The sequence below is a fragment of the Temnothorax longispinosus genome, chromosome 4 (assembly GCF_030848805.1).
Source record: "Temnothorax longispinosus isolate EJ_2023e chromosome 4, Tlon_JGU_v1, whole genome shotgun sequence".
Classification (NCBI taxonomy): Eukaryota; Metazoa; Arthropoda; class Insecta; order Hymenoptera; family Formicidae; genus Temnothorax; species Temnothorax longispinosus.
Window position 1 is genome coordinate 13,815,952 of NC_092361.1, and position 21,016 is coordinate 13,836,967.

The 21,016-nt window shown below is 36.4% G+C and overlaps 3 protein-coding genes and 3 long non-coding RNA genes across 13 annotated transcripts; 4 read left to right on the forward strand and 2 right to left on the reverse strand.

The window, feature by feature from the left end:
- Window positions 1-165: 165 nt before the first annotated feature.
- Window positions 166-2,148, forward strand: LOC139811129 (uncharacterized). 4 transcript variants are annotated; one of them, XR_011731555.1, is made up of 6 exons: window positions 166-389; window positions 453-569; window positions 646-853; window positions 949-1,164; window positions 1,243-1,339; window positions 1,871-2,148. It is a non-coding gene; the product is annotated as an uncharacterized lncRNA (long non-coding RNA). The 4 variants fall into 4 exon arrangements; XR_011731553.1 differs by lacking the exon at window positions 1,871-2,148 and having other exon boundaries at window positions 453-574; window positions 1,243-1,721; XR_011731554.1 differs by lacking the exon at window positions 1,871-2,148 and having other exon boundaries at window positions 453-564; window positions 1,243-1,721.
- A 316-nt stretch (window positions 2,149-2,464) lies between these two features.
- On the forward strand, window positions 2,465-5,315 carry LOC139811265 (uncharacterized). The gene is made up of 3 exons (XR_011731589.1): window positions 2,465-2,967; window positions 3,251-3,362; window positions 3,618-5,315. It is a non-coding gene; the product is annotated as an uncharacterized lncRNA (long non-coding RNA).
- Window positions 5,316-6,807: 1,492 nt separating this feature from the next.
- On the forward strand, window positions 6,808-8,494 carry LOC139811019 (leukocyte receptor cluster member 1 homolog). The gene is made up of 3 exons (XM_071775023.1): window positions 6,808-6,964; window positions 7,063-7,162; window positions 7,295-8,494. Exons 1-3 carry the CDS (start codon window positions 6,942-6,944, stop codon window positions 8,072-8,074), a joined length of 903 nt encoding a protein of 300 aa, XP_071631124.1. The 5' UTR covers window positions 6,808-6,941; the 3' UTR covers window positions 8,075-8,494.
- Window positions 8,454-9,781, reverse strand: LOC139811020 (uncharacterized). The gene is made up of 2 exons (XR_011731533.1): window positions 9,592-9,781; window positions 8,454-9,530 (listed from the first exon to the last, which is right to left on the reverse strand). It is a non-coding gene; the product is annotated as an uncharacterized lncRNA (long non-coding RNA).
- A 283-nt stretch (window positions 9,782-10,064) lies between these two features.
- Window positions 10,065-14,344, forward strand: LOC139811018 (uncharacterized). 3 transcript variants are annotated; one of them, XM_071775020.1, is made up of 8 exons: window positions 10,065-10,373; window positions 11,137-11,735; window positions 11,857-11,961; window positions 12,041-12,231; window positions 12,319-12,488; window positions 13,078-13,530; window positions 13,592-13,798; window positions 13,889-14,344. In XM_071775020.1, the coding sequence occupies exons 2-8, from the start codon at window positions 11,175-11,177 to the stop codon at window positions 14,308-14,310; spliced, it is 2,109 nt and encodes a 702-aa protein (XP_071631121.1). In that variant the 5' UTR covers window positions 10,065-10,373; window positions 11,137-11,174; the 3' UTR covers window positions 14,311-14,344. The 3 variants fall into 3 exon arrangements, with proteins under 3 accessions (XP_071631121.1, XP_071631122.1, XP_071631123.1); XM_071775021.1 differs by having other exon boundaries at window positions 11,153-11,735; XM_071775022.1 differs by lacking the exons at window positions 10,065-10,373; window positions 11,857-11,961 and having other exon boundaries at window positions 10,460-11,735.
- Window positions 13,836-20,965, reverse strand: Tgs1 (Trimethylguanosine synthase 1). 3 transcript variants are annotated; one of them, XM_071775018.1, is made up of 10 exons: window positions 20,660-20,965; window positions 19,679-19,814; window positions 19,277-19,571; window positions 17,686-19,150; window positions 17,224-17,467; window positions 16,008-16,177; window positions 15,895-15,923; window positions 15,682-15,813; window positions 15,317-15,615; window positions 13,836-15,183 (listed from the first exon to the last, which is right to left on the reverse strand). In XM_071775018.1, exons 1-10 carry the CDS (start codon window positions 20,764-20,766, stop codon window positions 15,076-15,078), a joined length of 2,985 nt encoding a protein of 994 aa, XP_071631119.1. In that variant the 5' UTR covers window positions 20,767-20,965; the 3' UTR covers window positions 13,836-15,075. The 3 variants fall into 3 exon arrangements, with proteins under 3 accessions (XP_071631119.1, XP_071631120.1, XP_071631118.1); XM_071775019.1 differs by having other exon boundaries at window positions 15,895-16,177; window positions 17,686-19,027; window positions 20,660-20,959; XM_071775017.1 differs by having other exon boundaries at window positions 15,895-16,177; window positions 20,660-20,959.
- Window positions 20,966-21,016: the final 51 nt, after the last annotated feature.

The window sequence follows — 21,016 nt, forward strand, 5'->3', positions numbered from 1 at the left end:
ATGGCGGAAAGTCGACTTTTAGTCGACTTTAAATAGTCGACTTATAAAAGTCAATTTTCCGTCGACTTTTATAAGTCGACTTCTAGTCGACTTCTAGTCGACTTCTAAAAATGGCGGAAAGTCGACTAAAAGTCGACTTCTAATAGTCGACTATAAAAAGACGGAAAGCAGTCAAGCGGCGCGTCATCAATATGGCGGCGAATCTCGAGGAGGCTGGAGGAGAAAATTAATGTTTACGCGAGTGCAAGGAATACATGCCGCGAGACAGGACACGATAAGACGTCGAAAAGCGCCGCGCTATCAACCACCGCCACGAAACGTCGTCGTCGTCGTCATCATTGTCTTCCCGTGACTTCCTCGATTAGATCAGAATACTGGAATTTGACTATGTATGTATGTTGCAATATGTTTGAGACGGTTGTCTACATTGTCTACAACAAGAATTGTTACAGAATGCCGTTACCAACCGACATTGAAGCGAAATTGCTGCGCCAGATAGTTCTTGCAGGTATGGCGGATCTAAAAGAGGATCAGGATAAGGCCAAGTGGAAATATGCTTTAGAGGTTAGGTATGGTGTGTTATTAATTATCATCGATAATTAAGACCTATTGAATGCGACCTCTCTATTCTGAACTATCTTTCAGAACACCATCAGAAATGGAGGAACCTGGTTCATGCATTTCTTCGTGCGTTCTACGGAAAATCAGTCCGGAATAGGTGGTTTATAAAGAGGTGTACGAAACGAATAAGATGTATATGCGAGGGTGTCACGGCGATAGAACCCGAATGATTGCCGAAATTCGCTTCCACGCTATGCCATCTTAGTGAATCATTGGTTGATCCACCGCCAAGGTATTTTTATCACAATTGTTGCTTTATAATGTTTTCCCTATTTATTTATAAAGATATTAATCTTCATTATGATCGAATATTATTCTCATTTATAGATATAATCAAGGAACCGGGAAGATCATTCATTTGCCGCGTGTCTGGTACATTTGGAAAGGCCGGATGGGGACTACCATCGATGGATATAGAGCATCTGTGGACGGTGTAAAGTGGTTCGCGTATTTCTTCTTGGAGGGTCAAGTGTACCCTAAGCTGAAACGATTTGTTACGTCGTTGCTGACGACACCTGGGAGCATCACCAAGTCATGGGCCAGGTAAATCGTATTCTATCTCCTTTCGATTTCACGTTGATTCATCGAATAGATTACATCAATTCAATACGATTTTTTCAGGTTGATACCACGCACTCAAGCAATAGTACAAACGTTGCAGTCGCAGGAAGTCGTGTCCAATACAAACTGCTAGAAATCTGGGGTTTGGATGAAAAATGTGAGATTTTAATTTATAAAATAATATTTAGATATTATCATCGAGTAGACTTCTATACAATACTAGACCGCTGACAGGCATCTCGGCCGTGATGCTTGCCGCCATGTTGATTTTAGTCAAGATATGCTATACTACAGATTCTATACAAGTAGTTTTATACAAGATTTCTATACAATAGTCTGGCATATACAGAATGTCCAAAAGAAAGGTTTAATACTACAGGAGTAGTGGTTCGATTTCGGCATTCAAGTAGCTACACGTTGAAGGCATGACTTACAAACTTATTGATAACATGTACCAATATTTAACACAAAAACATTCGCCTGCTTCGTTATGTACTGTAATAACGAATGCAGATAAACGCACATCATGAGCAACTGAACACCCGATAGTGACTTATTGTTAATTCATATGGCCGCACCCTTCACTAACACTTGCACCTCGCACTCGCATCAGCTTTTCGGCAGTGCGTCCATAGATGTTAATGGTCTAGTATAAAAGTCTGTGGATATTATATATTTATAATTTTAGTTCTGTTGTCAGCTTACAAGAAGTGGCTGCCGGAATCCGCGCACGCAGAAGTGGCACAGATATGACGGCACACAGTGGCCGCCTTTGTAATTAAGAATAAAACATTAGGATTGTATTATACAGTTTTTTAGATAATTAAATTATTTTATATATGAAAAAAAATCGAAATGCATCAGTTTTAGCCTTCCAGCAAAGGGTCGATTGTGTATCTTGAAATAATGAGGTAAAAATTACAAAAGTGAGAAAATTCATTAGCGTATCTACGATTTTATTTATCAGAATCTAATAAAATCTGTTAACTTTGTCATTTTACCTCATTTCAAGATACACAACCGACCTCCAGACGTACGCGGCGGCGGTTTATTTTATCGACTTTAAAAGTTGGCGGGAAGTCGACTTTCCGTCATGACGGGAAGTCGACTTGAAGTCGACTTCTACCGAAACTGACTGGCAGAGAAGTCGACTTTTTAAGGACGAAAGTCGACTTGAAGTCGGCGAATGTCTCAAAAACGCCGACTAAAAGTCGACTTTCCGTCATGACAAGAAGTCGACTTTTCGTCATGACGGGAAGTCGACTTCTGTCATGACGGAAAGTCGACTTTTAGTCGGCGTTTTTTGAGACATTCGCCGACTTCAAGTCGACTTCAAGTCGACTTTCGTCCTTAAAAAAGTCGACTTTCTGCCAAGTCAGTATCGGTAGAAGTCGACTTCAAGTCGACTTAAAGTCGACTTTTTGCTCTTAGGGTTGTTAAATTTAATTAAAATTTTTTAATCTTATAAAATTGTTATCATAATTTCAGCGAACTAGTGATATTTCGACGTATTTTTAGGGTCATAACGTTCGGGAAAACGTAGGCGACAGGCACTGAACTAGTAATTTCGACTCGTACAGTCGTTCACGGAAAGGTTGCAACACTTTTTTTTTGATGATTTTTGGAACGCGCAGAAATTTTGAGATCGCGATCCACCATCTCTGTATACACGTAGTGAACGGTATGATAGCTGTCAAAGTGAACTATACAAGGTGGAGGTTCACGAAATGTATCTTGTGCGCCGCGGAAAACCTTAAGATATCAACTGGATACTGTAATATCGGGGTTAGTATAAAAGAATAAGCTAAATACACAATTTTATTTTATAAATTATTTTTTATTTTCAAGACATGTGTAACATTAAAAATTAATGTAATATAACCTATTAATATAATTACTTATAATTATATTCATATATTGTGTTATATGTTATATTAATTTTAATTACATACTTAATTACGTAATTAATAACATTAAAATTAATTAATAACATATTAATTTTAATACATAATATTAATACATAATTAATATAACAGTAAAATTAACCGGTGTCTGAATTAATGTTCAGCAAGCAGAGGACATCAGTCGATCGAAGAAGCTACCGTGGAAGACGTGGATGCTGAGACCGCGAAGCCACATCACCGCTTCAAAGCCAATCCTTCTCGTCAAATAACGATGAAGTAATCTTTCTAAAAAATTACAATTATAAAAATTAATACTTGCAAATTCAGTTTTAGTATAAAATCATCATTTTATTATAATTATATTAAGTTGAGAAGATAGATTTACTTACATAAAATTGCCAGATCGCTGATTACTATTGACTGTTCAGTAAGAACAGATCAATCGCAATCTGTTGTCCGCTGCAATCCAAAGCGAATCTCTTGTAGAAATTCGTTGTGGGATTAAGATGTGCACGTCTTTGTTCACTCTAGTACTGGGATCTTCTTTCGGCTGCAGGGCCCCTGGACCGACATTAGGCAGGCATGTTTGGAAACGGCGATACGTCCTCGGGTGCTGGAGAGGAGTTTGTGAGCAGCTTGAAGACCGGTACCAAGGGCGTTGTTATTATCAAAAGTGCCACAGAACTTGATGGGCAGCTAGGCGAGAAGGTCACGGAATCGGCCATTAGACTTTTGGCCCAAAGATATTTCGAATGACTTTTGCCTTGTGCCATGTCTATTCAAGATTTTCATTCCTTCATTCGTTCATTCATTTACGAGAGTTGTTCACGTTACAATCATTCAATGTCAAACATATTATTCATTTATTCATACATCATCTTGGTGAAAAAACTTATATTTTCTCAGAAATTTTACAAGAATTGGGACTTGTGAAAAATTCTGAAGAAGTATATGATATTTCTCAGATACTTTCAGAAATAATTGAAGATTTTTAGAATATTTCAATATCCGTATATATGAAAATTTCTGACAAATTGCACAGATTTTCTCATATTTATTCAGATTTCTGCAAGGATATATTATTGAAAAATATTTTATTCTTATTTCGTCTGAGATGTTTAATTCGTATAAAAAATCTGAAAATTTCTGAGTATTCTAAAAAAAATCTGAAAATTTTTATAAAATTCTGATTAATGTGAAAAATTCTGATATTTTTTTACCAGGGCATCCATGGAAGGTCACATAGTATTAATACCGTGTGACACTTCCATATGATTCTCTATTACTACATTTAATCTTTGGGGCATAGATGCATCTTTTTGGAATAACTTGTGCCTTGCGCGGAAATCTTCCCATAAGATGAGAACATGTTGCGCCAATGCCTCGCGTCTACGTGGAAAATGAGGATTCCATATTTTCTGAGTAGGTTGTTCCTCTCGTTTTCCATAATGTTACACGCCCAGATTCATCCATCGAACATACCTTCTTATTCGAGAAAACGGTATTTGTCCATTCATGCTTCTGTGCCAAATGCTGCAAGGCAAAAGCCATCCGTTGTTCTTTGTGGCGTTCGGTTAATTGTTTATATTGAGCCAGTTTATATCAATCGTATCTCTGTTCCCACTATCTGCGCTGCAGGCTCCTAATATGCGATAGCGCAAACCGTGCGGCGTAGATGGCGAGAACAGAGACACAATCGATATAAATCGGCTCAATATAAACAATTAACCGAACGCCACAAAGAAATAACGGCTTTTGCCTTGCAGCATTTGGCACAGAAGCATGAATGGACAAATACCGTTTTCTCGAATGAGAACGTATTTTCGATGGATGAATCTGGGCGTGTAACATTATGGAAAACGAGAGGAACAACCTACTCAGAAAATATGGAAACCTCAATTTCCACATAGACGCGAGGCATTGGCGCAACATGTTCTCATCGTATGGGAAGATTTCCGCGCAAGGCACAAGTTATTCCAAAAAGATGCATCTATGCCCCAAAGATTAAATGTAGTAATAGAGAATCATATGGAAGTGTCACACGGTATTAATACTATGTGACCTTCCATGGATGCCCTGGTAAAAAAATATCAGAATTTTTCACATTATAATCAGACTTTCTATAAAAATTTTAGATTTTTTTTAGAATACTCAGAAATTTTCAGATTTTTTTATACGAATTAAACAACTCAGACAAAATAAGAATAAAATATTTTTCGCTAATATATCCTTGCAGAAATCTGAATAAATATGAGAAAATCTGTGCAATTTGTCAGAAATTTTCATATATACGGATATTGAAATATTCTAAAAATCTTCAATTATTTCTGAAAGTATCTGAGAAATATCATATACTTTTTAGAATTTTTACAAGTCCCATTCTTGTAAAATTTCTGAGAAAATATGAAAGTTTTTTCACCAAGATGATGTATGAATAAATGAATAATATGTTTGACATTGAATGATTGTAACGTGAACAACTCTCGTTAATGAATGAACGAATGAAGGAATGAAAATCTTGAATGAACATGGCACAAGGCAAAAGTCATCCGAAATATCTTTGGGCCTGCCGATTCCGTGACCTTCTCGCCTAGCTGCCCATCAAGTTCTGTGGCACTTTTGATAATAACAACGCCGGGTTGGTGCCGGTTTTCAAGCTGCTCACAAACTCCTCTCCAGCACCCGAGGACGTATCGCCGTTTTCCAAACATGCCTGCCTAATGTCGGTCCAGAGGCCCTGCAGCCGAGAGAAGATCCCAGTACTAGAGTGAACAAAGACGTGCGCATCTTAATCCCACAACGAATTTCTACAAGAGATTCGCTCTGGATTGCAGCGGACAACAGATTGCGATTGATCTGTTCTTACTGAACAGTCAATAGTAATCAGCGATCTGGCAATTTTATGTAAGTAAATCTATCTTCTCAACTTAATATAATTATAATACAATGATTATTTTATACTAAAACTGAATTTGCAATTAATTTTTATATATGTAATTTTTTAGAAAGATTACTTCATTGTTATTTGACGAGAAGAATTGGCTTTGAAGCGGTGATGTGGCTTCGCGGTCTCAGCATCCACGTCTTCCACGGCAGCTTCTTTGATCGACTGATGTCCTCTGCTTGCCAAACTACCAGACACCGGTTAATTTTACTGTTATATTAATTATGTATTAATATTATGTATTAAAATTAATATGTTATTAATTAATTTTAATGTTATTAATTACGTAATTAAGTATGTAATTAAAATTAATATAACATATAACAACAATATATATATATTATAAAATTAATATTATTATAATATAATAAATTATAAATAATTATATTAATAGGTTATATTACATTAATTTTTAATGTTACACACGTCTAAAAATAAAAATTAATTTATAAATAAAATTGTCTATTTAGCTTATTCTTTTATACTAAACCCGATATTACAGTATCCAGTTGATATCTTAAGATTTTCCGCGCCGCACAAGATACATTTCGTGAACCTCCACCTTGTATAGTTCACTTTGACAGCTATCATAACCGTTCACTACGTGTATACAGAGATGGTGGATCGCGATCTCAAAATTTCTGCGCGTTCCAAAAATCATCAAAAAAAAAGTGTTGCAACCTTTCCGTGAACGACTGTACATACGCCGGTGTGTTTACATGTCCAGAAATGTATCCAATGAAGCTTTCGCAAACCCATTATCCAATCGGAAAATTGCGTGGAGCTTGAGCTTGCCGCAGATCTTGGTGGGTTTGCGAAAGCTTCGAAAAATATTTACATTTATTGAATCCACCTGAATCTTCAGCCTGACAATCTGATTTTATTATATCGGGAAATTATTTTCGGCGACAATGAATATCTTACCGAAGAAAAGGTGAGACGCATTTTCGCACTTGATTATATTTTGAAACTGATTGTTCGTATTTTGTATATTTAAAACGTGAAACCAATATTCGTTTTGTACCCATTCAGGTGGCATGTACGAACGAAGGAGAACATCGCTCGTGTGCGGAAAGACGAGGCAAAAGCTGCGGAGGAAGAGAGGATTAGGAAAGAGCGAGCTCAGAAAGCGGTACGCGATAAATTATCTTTCAAAGTTTCGATTACGTAGATCTTGTATTTCACTAGTAACAATTGTTTCTCGACGTCATTACATGTATAATTAATTTAACATAATTGAGATCTCGCTTTTATTTTTTATCAGGAAACAGAAGCAAGAGTAGATTTGTTGAGACATCGAGCGAGAACCAATTACGACGGCCGGGCGGAGACCGAGACCACCAGTACCAGCAAGAAGTTAGAACACGTCAATTTCTTTGCGGAGCTCGAAGATGGAAAAATTGATTACAATAGACCTAACGTGGAACACGAGAAGGAAAAGAAGGAAGAGAAAGAGAAATATGAGAAGCAGATTGGATATTTGACGTATCTAGGGCAAGATACTAACGAAGCAACTGGGAAGAAAAATTGGTATGAGGAATTACCAAAGAGATTAACGGATACTGAGAAAGATGTAGAATTAGAAACGAAAAAGAAAGCCTTGAACGATCCAATGGTTGATATAAGGAAGTATCTCAAGATCATGCATTCTAAATCTGCCGAAGATCATGTAAAAGTAAAAACGGAGGCTGTTAAGAGAAAATGTGATTCTGATGGTTCTCACTCCGATCGTGAAAGTCACAGCACGCACAAAAAGTGTAAGGATAAAAAACACAAGAAGAAAAAACATAAGCATTCGGAAAAGAAAGAAGTTAGGAGCCAGACTAGTACAGATGTAGAAAAATTAAGAGCGGAGAGATTACTCAGGGAGCAAAGTGAAAAGCTGAGAACTGAAGCACTATTGGCCAAAGTGAGAGGTGAACCAGTGCCCGTCGTCGCACCGGAAACTCCTAAACCTACCATAAAACAGAAATACAACTCGCAATTCTTCCCCGAAATTGCTAGACAAAATGCAGAGAGAACGCCCAAGTATCCTAGACATTAGCAAGCCCTTAAAATACGTTATTTCCTATATCTTAGTCTCAAAAGATTGTAATTATAATCTTGTTTATCTATATTAACATGTAATAATATATATAATATGTATAGAAAATTGTTAAAATTTATATATTGTATAAACTGTTCAGAGAAGGCAACAGAAGGCTATTTTGGTTTCCTAGAAGTCATTTATAAAAAGAAATCTGAAAACAGAAAAAAGACCTCTAGACCTGGGTAATTTTTTGATAGACAACAATCATAGAACAACTCTTTTTAGAATGATCAACATAGGAGGGCCTCATATGCCTGAAGACAAAAATAAGCTATTACACTTGTACAAACATCATGATGTAAATAATTAAACAGCCTCGAGTTTTCGTAAAAGCTAGATTAAAAAGATTAATAAAAAATGTTTATTATAAAATTACATTCCTTGTGTTTTATTATTAGATACTTACAATTGTTTTGTTTTTCATATATTTAATATATATACATATATCTCCCAGAGAAGAGAATTACTTTGGTTATTGTTTCTCAGAATATTTGCTATAGAGAAAAACCTAAATTAAAAAGGTTTCTCTAGTTTCAGCCTTTGAGATGGGCAAGTCACATGATCACAGAACAGCTCTTTCTAAAGTAATCGCCAATGTCAAGAAGACACTGATATGGCATACTGAAGATATATTATGTACATTTAGAGATATATGGTATCTATGCATTTCTTATTCTATATTTTTTGTAAGAAGGGCTTGATTAAAAGAGTGTTTCCAAAATTTCTATAAATGTTGCCAATCCTCAGACGACTACTGATTATGAATTTGGATATCAAGACATGAATGTATTTGATTGTATCGAAAGCGTTCTTCGCTGTGAGATTATATCCACACAGTTGCTGTCACTAGAATATTCATTATTCTTTACTTCTCCATTTTCATCAGAGTGATTATTTGTCTGGCGTTCAAGAGTGATCGCTTCTCGATATAACTTTAATATTTGCCATTCTGCATGATCATCGATCAGTTCTCGTCGTTCTCGACTAAAATTGTTACTCGAGTTTTGAACACAAGTATTTCTCCTCATCCATCTTCTTTGTATGAAATAATAAATTAATATCCTGCCTTTCCTTAAATTTGTGTATAAATCCCGTGAAAGCCTTGAAACTTTCTGGAACATTTAAAATTTTGTTGATCTCCCACGCCTTCTTTTGGATCATCGATTAATGGAAACTCTCTGTTACGTGGTTTCCATTGTTTTTTTTCTTGGAGAGGAGAAACCATTCCTACAAAAGACTGATCAAGGCGACTATTTTCGACGTCTGTACATCATCTTTTCTTCTCTAGCACATGATAAGTGAACTTCTTTATACTCGTACGCTAGCTTGACGCTTTTCTTACCATTCTCGAGCCGTTCTAAAAAGTCTTAACACGATCTTCGATGCTAAGTCGTGTTTGTTTAGCTTTCTCCTGGAAAAAAAAACTAGTATAAGTATATTTTAAATACACATATGTACACAGAAATACCGACAAAAATATTCTTGGCGTATCAGTGACTTCAATGTAATTCATATCGACATATATACTTTCTTCGAGCTTTTGTTCTTCGCATACACGAATATCTTCTTGTATTTTGGAACTAAAAAAAATTTCTTTAATTTTTTTCTTAGCCTGAGTAAAATCTCTCGCGCGTCGAGGTTCAAAAGATTAAGCGAGAGGATTGGTTAAAGATTCAATTTAAGTAATATTCAACTTCGTGAAAAATAGAGTGACATAAGCAGTTCTAATCGTATTAGAGAATTTGCGCTACATAAGCCAAAGGCAGATTTAAATTGAAGGCGCCTTCGCTCCTAACCTAAAAGAGCAAAATCCTCTACAAAAAAAAAGAATCTCGCGCGTCGCTGACGTCACTTCGCCCGTCGCCGGCGATCCCTCTATCCATGCCACCCTCGCGATTTCGCGCGCGCGAACGCAGCCGGAAATCTCGAACTCGAACCAGACGCCCGCCGTGCGCGAGGTGCCTCGCGAGGACACGATTTCGAATTCGAATATTTTCGCGAACGCATATTTCTCTTCTCGTTCCCCTCGCTTTAAGTTCGCCGCGCATTGTGCTCGATCCGTCGACGGCGTGTCTCGGGCTTAATTATCGCCCGAGATATTGTTGGTTTTATTCCTGACCCGCGGAGATAACCTCGTCTTTCCGTGTTAATATTGCACATTTGGATGTTGCATGTTTATTTCGCGATAAATAGATATAATTAGAGTATATTGAAACGAGTCTGCACAATTTATCGACCTTTTGTTACTGTCTCGGTAAGGACTGTTTAAAACTCTAAATGTAGACCTGTAATGGTCTGTGAGTTTATATGAATTGTAACATAAAATTAAGTTTTTTTTTTTTTTTTTTTTTATAGGAGAAAATATGGTACATTTATAGGTCTCAAAGAGAGTGGTTTGTTTATTGAAATTTATGTTGCGAGTAACATTCGAGATAACTTGAGAACAGATTTTGCAAAGTGTCTGCTATATATTTTATTGCCCATATCACACCACGGATTGAGAATATTGTGATTAAGACTGGATTGAAATAATAAAGAAAACTAATCTGAAGTTTAGTGAACTTTGCTCCGTTCGATCAAATTTCAATTCAAATCCGTCTGATACAGACTTAACAGAATGTGAGGATAGATTGATCGCAGAAATCCAGTAGAATCTGCCATTTCTTACTATTTAAATGATCTACTCAACTTAAGTGATTACAAAATTACGGATTCAGTTCGATTTCACTTAACAATCTGCTGTTAGATAGGATCCGTTTTTTTCTATTGTTGACTGTGCTAGTTCAGAGTTTATCTTTTTCCTTTCAATGCGGAGTAAGAAAGATGAACTCTGAACTAGTGTCAGTTCAGCAATAGAAAACAGACCCCATTACGTCAACAGATTCTATTGGCAGAACACGAGCTTTAATGCACAATTGATGCCAATCTGTTGTAATAATCTGTTAGCGCGTCGCTAACACTTTGTTTGCTGGAATGAAGTTAACTAATTGTGTAAACATCCAAAATGTGTTGAACAGTTTGCGCTCAATCTAGTTGTTCCACGATTCCACCGGCGATGAGTGAAGAAACTAATGAAGTATCCTATTTGAGCTGTGATATAAATGGCACAAGGTATATTTACAAACTCGCACCCATGGACATTGCGAAAGACTCGGCGTCGAATGAGGAGCAAAATGCAGTCGACACTGTCAGGGGAACTGACAATGAGTTGGACAATGGAGACGAGCCGATTTTGGTGTGTTTGAACGGACAGGTATACGCGATTAAAAATGGAGTGATTGAAGAATTGGACGCCGACCAGCCTGTAGAACGGACGAGTTGTCACGAAAAGACAATCTTGCTGTCGAAGAACGCGGAAAACGACGAAAGTGACTACGTCACCAATGAGAGTATGGTGATCGGAAGTCCGTACAGACAGTCTGAGGAACAGTACGAGGCCGCTACAGAGGAAGCGGGGAAGGATCTTGTTGTGGAGGACGACAACGTTAACGTCGACGATTTCTTAGAAGTTGTGACCGCTTTCAAATGCAAGATGTGTACTTACCTGTCTCAGGACAAGATGCAATTGTTAGGTCACATTCAAAAACTACATTTAAATTCTGCTATCGCTACTAAAGTAAGTAGCGATTCATATTCTAAACATAAATTGCAATTTTAATTGAAGTAACTGTATTTTGCTTAGCAGAAGCTTATGTATTGCGATATAAAAATTGGCTTACTTTTATTATTGTATATAGCCAAAGGGAGAATCTAAAGTGGATGAAGTAAGAGTAGTTTATATGTGTGCGGAGTGTTCCAACTGCTTCCATTCTTTTGAGGACTGTAGAGAACACATGATTAATGTAATCATTTTAAACTTGACTTCTTTTGAAAGATAGGCTACTTTTGTCTGGGCAATATGATACAATGTATTTCTCTTAGGATCACCAGTTGACGGACATTGCGAGTGACGAAGCTGGAAAGGAAAATTTGACGGACCTGACGAATCCTGGCTTGATGACCGAGCACGAGAGCAACGAAGTGGAAAAAGGTCCAGTAAAAATTTCAAAGACCTTAAATTCTGAATATATGCGTAATAGAAATATGATAGAGACAGCGGACAGAAATGTGAAGTATGTAATTTCCTAAAAAATGTGTTGTAAAAAAAAACAACTTATTTTCTTACTCGTCGTATTTAAACAATGTGCAATCTTTTCCAGGTGTTTTTATCAGGGCTGCCCGTACAAATTCGCCTCGGAAGAAATTATGCAACAACATATTCTCTACCATACAGAATCTGCGACGGCATTCAAATGCAGCATATGTCGAGATATGAAGTTTACAAAGTGGCGCCAATGTAGCTTGCATTTATGGAAAAAGCACCAAATCGGTTTGTGAATATATAAATAATGCAAGAAGCGTTAAGGGGATCCTAAAGCCGTCTGTAATACCGACAATCGTACTTTTCGCTTTATTTTTTATTGGCTTTATGGATTTGAAAAAAATATTGCACAGAATTAAAGTATGTGCTCTACTCTGTGGACGACCACCGATTTTGTAACAAAATAAGTAAATAAGATAATAAACAAAAATCCACTTTAACAATATTTGCTTCGTATAAAAATTCTACAACTTGATGTTACAAAATGAGGGTGCAGGTCCATTCAGTAGACATCAAGGAATATCATGCCGTTTGTAGAATTAGGCTGAGACTCCAAACAAAAAAGTTAAGCGAAAAGTACGATTACGTGAACGTAATGTACGTGATGACACCGGACCAGCAGTATTGCGTGTAGCGAGAGATGGCGCAGCAATAGAAACAAGGACAGATGCCTCTCGTTAGACAAGGACAGATATAGATATATGACATAGAAAACAGGATTAGAAATGTTGGCATTACCGACATCGAGGAAGTTCGGGCTTCGCTTTAGGATCTCCTTAAGAGAATTCACATTTTTCACGCAGTCACTTTTCCGTAGACATAGGTTTGTTTACCTGCAAAATTTGCGAGGCCTACAAAAGTGCTACCATGGTAAAGCTCTTGACGCACATGAGAGTGCACAGTGATAGTCGTGACTACAAATGTTCCGATTGCAACAAATGTTTCAAACAAGCTAGCCAGTTACGCAACCACCGTGTAATGCATTTAGATCGGAAAACGTTAGAAGTAACTCGATGGTACACCTCGAAGAAATGCGATATGTGCGGTAAAACTTATGCGAACTCGAAATGTTTAAAGAATCACATTCAAGCTGTGCACTCCAAGCTACGTCCGTACGTTTGCAACGTTTGCGGTCATGCTAGCGCTAGAAAGGCAATGCTACAAATGCATTTGCGTCAGCACACGGGAGATAAACCTTTCAGCTGCGAGATTTGCGATTACAAAACTGGAGATCACAATACCTTACGACGACATGTTATGCAACACACAGGTGAGTGTTATATCTCAAATTTAACAATTATGAAGGAGTAATTTGATTTTTTACCACACAGGATTTCGACCGTACAAATGCCCACATTGTACATATACCTCAATACAGAGCAGCAGTTATAAGAATCATTTAAAATCGAGGCATCCTTTACTATCGGGCTTATTTACATGCGATCTGTGTCCTTTTAAAACGGTGAAAAATGAAAGTTACATCCAGCACTTAAAAGACCATGAAAAGGGTTTAATAAAATCTAATGTGCAGAAAAAAGGTAAGTAAACTAAGATTTATTGAACTTTGTTCGTGTCTAACTTGGTAGATATCTTTATTTAAATATTCTTACTACTTTCTTTACACGCAGATAACGAGAATGTCGAAGTCTTTCCTGGCAATATTGCAGCAGCGCAATTAGTTTATAGCTGTTTAGGTGCCTTTTCGAAAGATGGAGATACTTTAGAAGCTAATTTGATGTCTTCCTCAACGTCCGCTGATGGTACTTCTCAAACAATCACGATACAAATACCGTCGAAACATCTTCAGGGTTCATTATCATCAAGAGATAGCTTAAATAAAAATGATTCTATTGAGCAAGAGGATGACGAGACGATGCATTGCTTCTTAAAAATTCCTAGAGAAGAGGAAGAAAGCATAGACACTGGTGGTATAACAATACCTGCAGAACCTGAAGAAAAAAGTATTAGAACCATTGATATTGAAGAAACGAACATAACTACCAGTGATATTGAAGAGACAAATGTGACAAATATTGATATTGATTCCTGAGATTATGCAAGTAATACATAAAATAATAAATTAATATCGCATGATAAAATGTCCTCCAAAATACGTTCATCCAAAACAAATGACATAATATTACATGTTATGATGACAAACAAATAAAGATAAGCTAGTCATGCGTTATTTAATAATTGTGATACTTTTGGATGTAGAAATATTATGGAATGTAAATTTAGAAATATTATTTTCTATCGTAATTTTTACGAAAAATTGTAATTTCCATTTGGAATTATTCTTGTTAAACAAATTACAAACTTACTCATTATATGACGTCAATGTACGATATGTAAAAATTGTTTCAGATCATTATTTTCTTGCTATTTCAAAAACTTTATTTTACCATAATATTCGGTGTTTTTTTTTGTTTCATTTTGCGATAAACATTGCAAATACAATTGTTCATCATAAATAAAAATAAAATAATTTTCAACACATTGTACCATTTTTTTAAAATTTCTAAAATCTTAGCTAATCAAATTTTAGATATACCGTAAGGAATACTCTTAGAGATATATTTATTAATAATTAAAATTATATATGTATATATGGAAGAACGTACATAAAAAATGTAAGTTAATAGAATTTGGAAGTTGTAAAATATAAATTACATTATCCTTCCAAGTATATCTTACAGTATAGTTAAAATACTGGAGAGAACTGAAGAGAATTGTATCACGATTTTGGTTCTGACAAGTAAAAATAACTGGAAAAAAAATGACAACTAAAATATCTCTCGTTTCTTCACGTAAATTACGTCTTGGCCAATTCACCGAAGTAAGCTGTACAAGCAGTAAACTTTCCATTGAACATGTTCTGTTGAATTTCCACTTTATCATACTTTTCAGCTAACATAATAATCTGTAAATATATTTAATTTAACATAATTAATTATATGTATATATTCTTCCATTTATATATACAAATACTAGTCTTATTTGTATTTAAAAGATTTTATTATTACGAACACAATTATTGCAAAAATTTTGTTTACCTGCAAAGGGTCTGAATTTCTAGGGAGATAATAGGCCACATGTTGTGTGATTCTTCTTGCTGCTTCGAATACACTTCTTCCACCAACGGGAGGTATAATACTTTCGAGATCAAACACTCTTCTCTTTATATAGTCAGGACCACCCCATGGCGGACTTAAAAACACGACGTCCGCAATCAACTGTGGTGCTAATTGCAGGAAGTCTCCAGTAATAAATTCTATCCTATCGTCCACACCATAAATTCCTGCATTATGCCGAGCAATCTTAATTTTATTGGGATCGATGTCTATGGCAATCACTGTAAAATACAATCAGTAAATGTATTTTTGTCCATCAAGTCTTGTGCAAGTAGACATAGACCTACCTTTCTCACATGTAAATGCAAACTGTATGGAATTACTGCCTGCCCCACAAAATGCATCAATGATTGTGTCGCACCTACACCTTTCTGCTATATCCTTTGCTATTTCTTCCGGTGTCACAGAAAACCAACTCTCTGCAAGAAATACATTATTGCTTTACATATGCAACAAAATTTATCACTTTTAGAGATATGCGCGGAGATACATTTACATACCTCGATCCAATTTAATTCCATCTTCATATCTGCTGAAGAGGCCAAATCGTTTGATGTAATATTTCCATAGTTTATAGTCATTAGCTATCTCCTTCGGTAGGATTTTATTTAACCTTTTAAACTGCTTCCTTCTCTTTTTCCTTTGCATCATTTTTACGCTATCTTCATCATCAGAACTCGACGTGAATGCAGCTTGCGCCTTTGCGTAGGAACCTTTGTCGTTAGTGTGTAAATCAGCTTCCACTGATATTGATGCTGGGTCACAAGATAAATACTTGTTTGCCTACAATCAAGCACAATGGCGCGTTAATAATTTGACAATTGAAAAACATGTTACAAGTCCAGAGGGACTGACACAGTGTACGGTTCTCTTTTTCGGCTTTTTCCTCTTTCACCTTCCTACGGTCCGACACGTGAGAACGCTCACGTGGGAATGCTTGAATGTTTCACGTGGAAGTGGAAACAGAACTATTTACTGCGCTTTTACAATCCGTTTGATCTTTTTTGAAGAACGCCCTGCTATGGTGTACATCGGTGCAACAAGTCAGAGTAAAACAAAATATACTTGTCTCTTGTCTCACTTTAATTTATTGCACTATGTGCACCAGTTCAGGAAGTTCTTCGAAAAAGAACAGAGACGCATTATTAGAGTCAAAGCAGCGCCTCTAGTGGTTAGTCATAGAACTGTATAACCGGCTCGTATCTAAACTTTTTATATACTGTTTAATTTTTCTCCTTTTTCTTCCTAATATTTAATTATATATCTATTTTATTTTAAATGCAGAAAATATAATGTAATGCAGCTACAAAGAACGGTTTTATTTTTAGTGCTTCTTTAGAATGCGTCCAGTATCCAATAAAAGCAGACGTTTTCTATAGACTTTTAGCTAGCAATAGATTTGTTCTTTATAGCTAACTTTTTTGAATATTTTATTTATCATTCTCTAGTGTATACTGTGTATAATTTTGCAAAAATTATAATATGGTACAGCTACAAAGAACAAATATACTTGAATATAAAAGTCAGACTAAATGAATATTTATAAAACATATAAGCCATGTGTCATCTCTTCTTCTCAATATATGGAGTGGTATAATTACAAATGGGAAAAATATTTAAATATGAACGACAAAGAGCTAAAACTTATGCGGGGTCTACAATGCGAGTCGTGAGTCGTAGGAAATGGACCAATTACAATCGAATTTGAGGAGAATAATTGACTGTGATTGATCAATTCTTACGACTCACGACTTTACGATTCGCATTGTAAACCTAGCATTATTTTACGTGAAAGCATAAATCCAAATATATTAAGCGGAAAAAGTTACCTTATTTGTATATCTGACGATTGTTTCTGCATCATCGAGAGTGGATCTATACTTAGTTTTCAGCCGTTTAAGTTCCGCCATCAATTGAAAACTTTGCCGTCTGATATTACGTTTCCGATAAACAACTTCACCTTGCAATTTTCTTTGGCTTTCATCCTCGATTAAATTGGCGTAACCCATTAATGAAAAGGCTTTTTTCACGGTTTCTAAACCATCTTCATTATCGTCACAATCAGCTTCGTAACTATAAATAAGAGAAATGAATTAATCTTATTTTATCTTTCATTTTATACTTATATGTCACATTATAAATTAAATAGTATTTTATTTGACTTTTTGAGTGTCATACACGTGGTAAAGAGTACTACATATTAGAATCATCTAATCTGTGACGTCGCATGAACAAGCAACGAGTTATCATTGTTGCTGCTACTATATCATTATTATTATTATACTATTTACCTTCGTTTGTGAGTTTCTTGAACCTCTTCATGAAATTCATCTCCTCCATCAGATTTCTGTTGATGACTATTGTCGAAATTGCTACTGGAAGCCATTGTTTCGATTTTGGTTTCAGTAACCATCGGATCTTGAGCATAAGTTTGTTGTGACTCTTCGTACATTTCTCCTTCCTCATCAATATCAATCGACTTATTTTCTTCCACTTTTATCGTTAAATTCTTCATAAGCACGCCCACTGAATCCATAATCAGCCTCTTCGTCTTCAACTTGGATTTTGAATGCGATGCGCTGCCCTTCCGCGAGTTTCTATTTCCAGAATTTACTTTACTTGGTGTAGTTAAATCAATTTGTACAGTATCTATACTCTTGTCTCTTTGATCTTCACGGGTATTAATCTTTAAAAACTCTTCGCTGTTTCTATCTTCTTGACATTGCACCTCCTCGTCTTGTCGAAGTATAATCGAACCATCACACGATTCATTCAACGCGTTAAAATATAATTGATTATGGTCTATATTGTGCTCCTTTTTATAATTTACTATGAACAATTCGTACTGCCTTTGATATTGCGTCTCAAAATGCTCCTTCCACAGATGCTGCCAATATTTGTCATTATCCTCCACTGAAAATTCGTTCTCCTGCTCGGAGCTACTACTAGTCATGCTGCTTTCTATGGAACTTGTAACGGAAGTGAAGAGACTAGACGAATGAGCGGAATTGGAATCGCAACTGGAACTAGTTAACGTCATTTTGGTAACATTAGTCATGGAATCTGAGGTTGCGTTCGTTTTCGTTATTGAGCCATTAACGGAATCACATCTCATTAATAGTCTCTCATCTTCTGCATTAGAAGGATGATTATAATTTTCTTCTATACTAATTGGGCTTAAGGGATTCCAACCATCGCCTTCTTCCAGCGATATCTCGAAACTGAGAATTTTCTTCCTATTTTCGTCTGCATCTTTGTTATTAACTTCTTGCCTAGTCGCTTGTTCGAACGAGAAGCTAGTATTCGAAGAAGATATTGCTGCTGGCTTTAGTTCGCTGTCGCTCGAACAACTCTTATTGAAAATTCCTGCAAAGTTAGAACGTGCAAGTGCGCAATTCTTATGCGCTTGAGATGGGAAACACGTATTTTGCTCAAAATATCTTTCTATGGCTACTTCATTAATCTCCGCATCCTGCGACTTTTCGTCTTCTGTTGTGCGTGTATTTTGAAAATAATCAGGATTGATATAATCCGCATATTTTTCGATCCAGGATGCCCAGATTAGTTGCTCTCCGTGTTTAGCCCAAAACTTGTCCCACGCTATGTCCATTGCACTCTTATTACTGCCATAATCTGCAGAATAGGGATAAGCGTAAGACTTATAATCATATTGTGTAATGAGATCTTTGTTGTGTCCTTCGGTATTTACTATAGTGGTACTGTCTGATAAATTTTGTACCACTGATTCCTTATCATCTAATGAAAAAAAAAAAAGTAAAATTATCAATGTAACATCTATTTCAATTCAAAATAATTTATAGTTTAAAACAATAACTATAGTTTAAAACAATAACACTCTAAGACTTTTAATAGCGCAATTACCTGATACATGTTTATACTCAGTCATATCTACATTTTCGTATTTGTTTTCAACCTCCGTTTCTATAGTTTGAAAAGTTCTTCCATACGATGCTACAAGATTCTGTATACTTTTTGCCTCGTGCTGATCATGATATTCGGATAAGTCTGCGCCAGAATCCGACTGGTGCAGACCTAATTTTTGTGTCAAGGAATGTGCAGTGGGCCAATGAGCCGAATCGCGTACAGAGTCATGTTCGTCCGTAGAATAATTGTTATCTGTGTGAGAAGCGCTGCAGTAACAGCTAACTGGTTCTTCCTGCATAAAAAAAAATCAACAGCTAACTTAACGCAGTAAAAACTAGTTGCCAATTATCTACATTTCACGTAACAAATTGACATTAATAAGTGACAAATATATCATACATCGTGTTTTTCTATGGATTGTGTCTCTACTCCGGATCCCTTGCAAAGATCTAGCATCTCTCCCACGTAATCCCCATCGGCATCTTCCCCGTCGCTGGCATCTTCGGAAGCTAAGACGGTATAAACCTCAGGGTTCCTAGAAAGAATAATGGCATAGGAATGCAGGACTCGTGAAAGTAAGCGCAACGTTACTTGAACTAAATATGGAAATTTAAAAGCAAGAATAGATACTTTATCTTACTTTAAATTAAATTAAGGTTCTCATTAGTCTTCTCTTTCTTTTCTCTCACTATTATGATTTTGTCAATGAATTTCCTCATTGTATTAAAAAACAGTGGATCATCTTGTTTTTATTTACAAGAGTTACAAGTCGATGTAAATGACAAGTTTGACGAGAATATCTGTTTCTAAACTTTCTATTATTAAAATACATTGAAACGATGATAAAATAAGTCATTAATCAAAGCTTTTTAAGGAATTTTAACAAATTCTACAAAATCTTGACAAATCATAGTGACCATAGATGTGGAATTTATAGAAAAAAAAGTTCATAAAAAATACAGGTGTATTGTTAAATTACACCTAAAAAAGGTGTATCACTCCGGTAAAGGATAGTATCTCTTCTGCGAAATTGCTATATTTTTGTATACGCTTGGTGCAAGACACCACCGTGTCTTAATTAGACAATGGTTGTTCCACTGATTTCAGATATTCAATTTATCGAATGATATGACAAACAATGCAAAGTACAGGGTGAAATCCGTTGCGACCCACTCGCAACGGATAGACGAGTGGATGTCAAGGTTAAATCATGCTTCACACCGACGCTGATCAATAAGCCCGTTAAATTCTCGATAGCGTTTTCGTTACGCCCAAACGAATGCCTGACGCACGCTGGACATTTTACTCTCGAAAGGGTCGACGAAACGTCGCCGGTGGGGGAGGGGTGACGGGAGGGTGCGACCGACCGGGCGCGCTTACCGGATAAATATTCGGCTACAAAGACAGTAAATGTAATCATCGGGATCGGTGGACTCGCGATCCGCGATGTAGATCTCGGCTAGGGGCTCCCAAAAATTGTCGCACATCCCGGAGCCGGGGCGTCCACTCTGTCTACCGCGTAATCGTCAATCGTCACAAATGCGACATGCCTCACGCCCGAATTTCACGATCGCCGCCGCGCAAAAACAATCCGCCAGTCCACGCCAGGCCGCTGAACGATGCAGCATCGCGAAGAGGTCCTGGTATAGGCCTGCCAGAGAGTAAAGCTACGTTCATACAGCGTACGTGTGACAACTCGCGCGTCTACAATTGGTCAGGCGTTCCGGGGTGTACTAA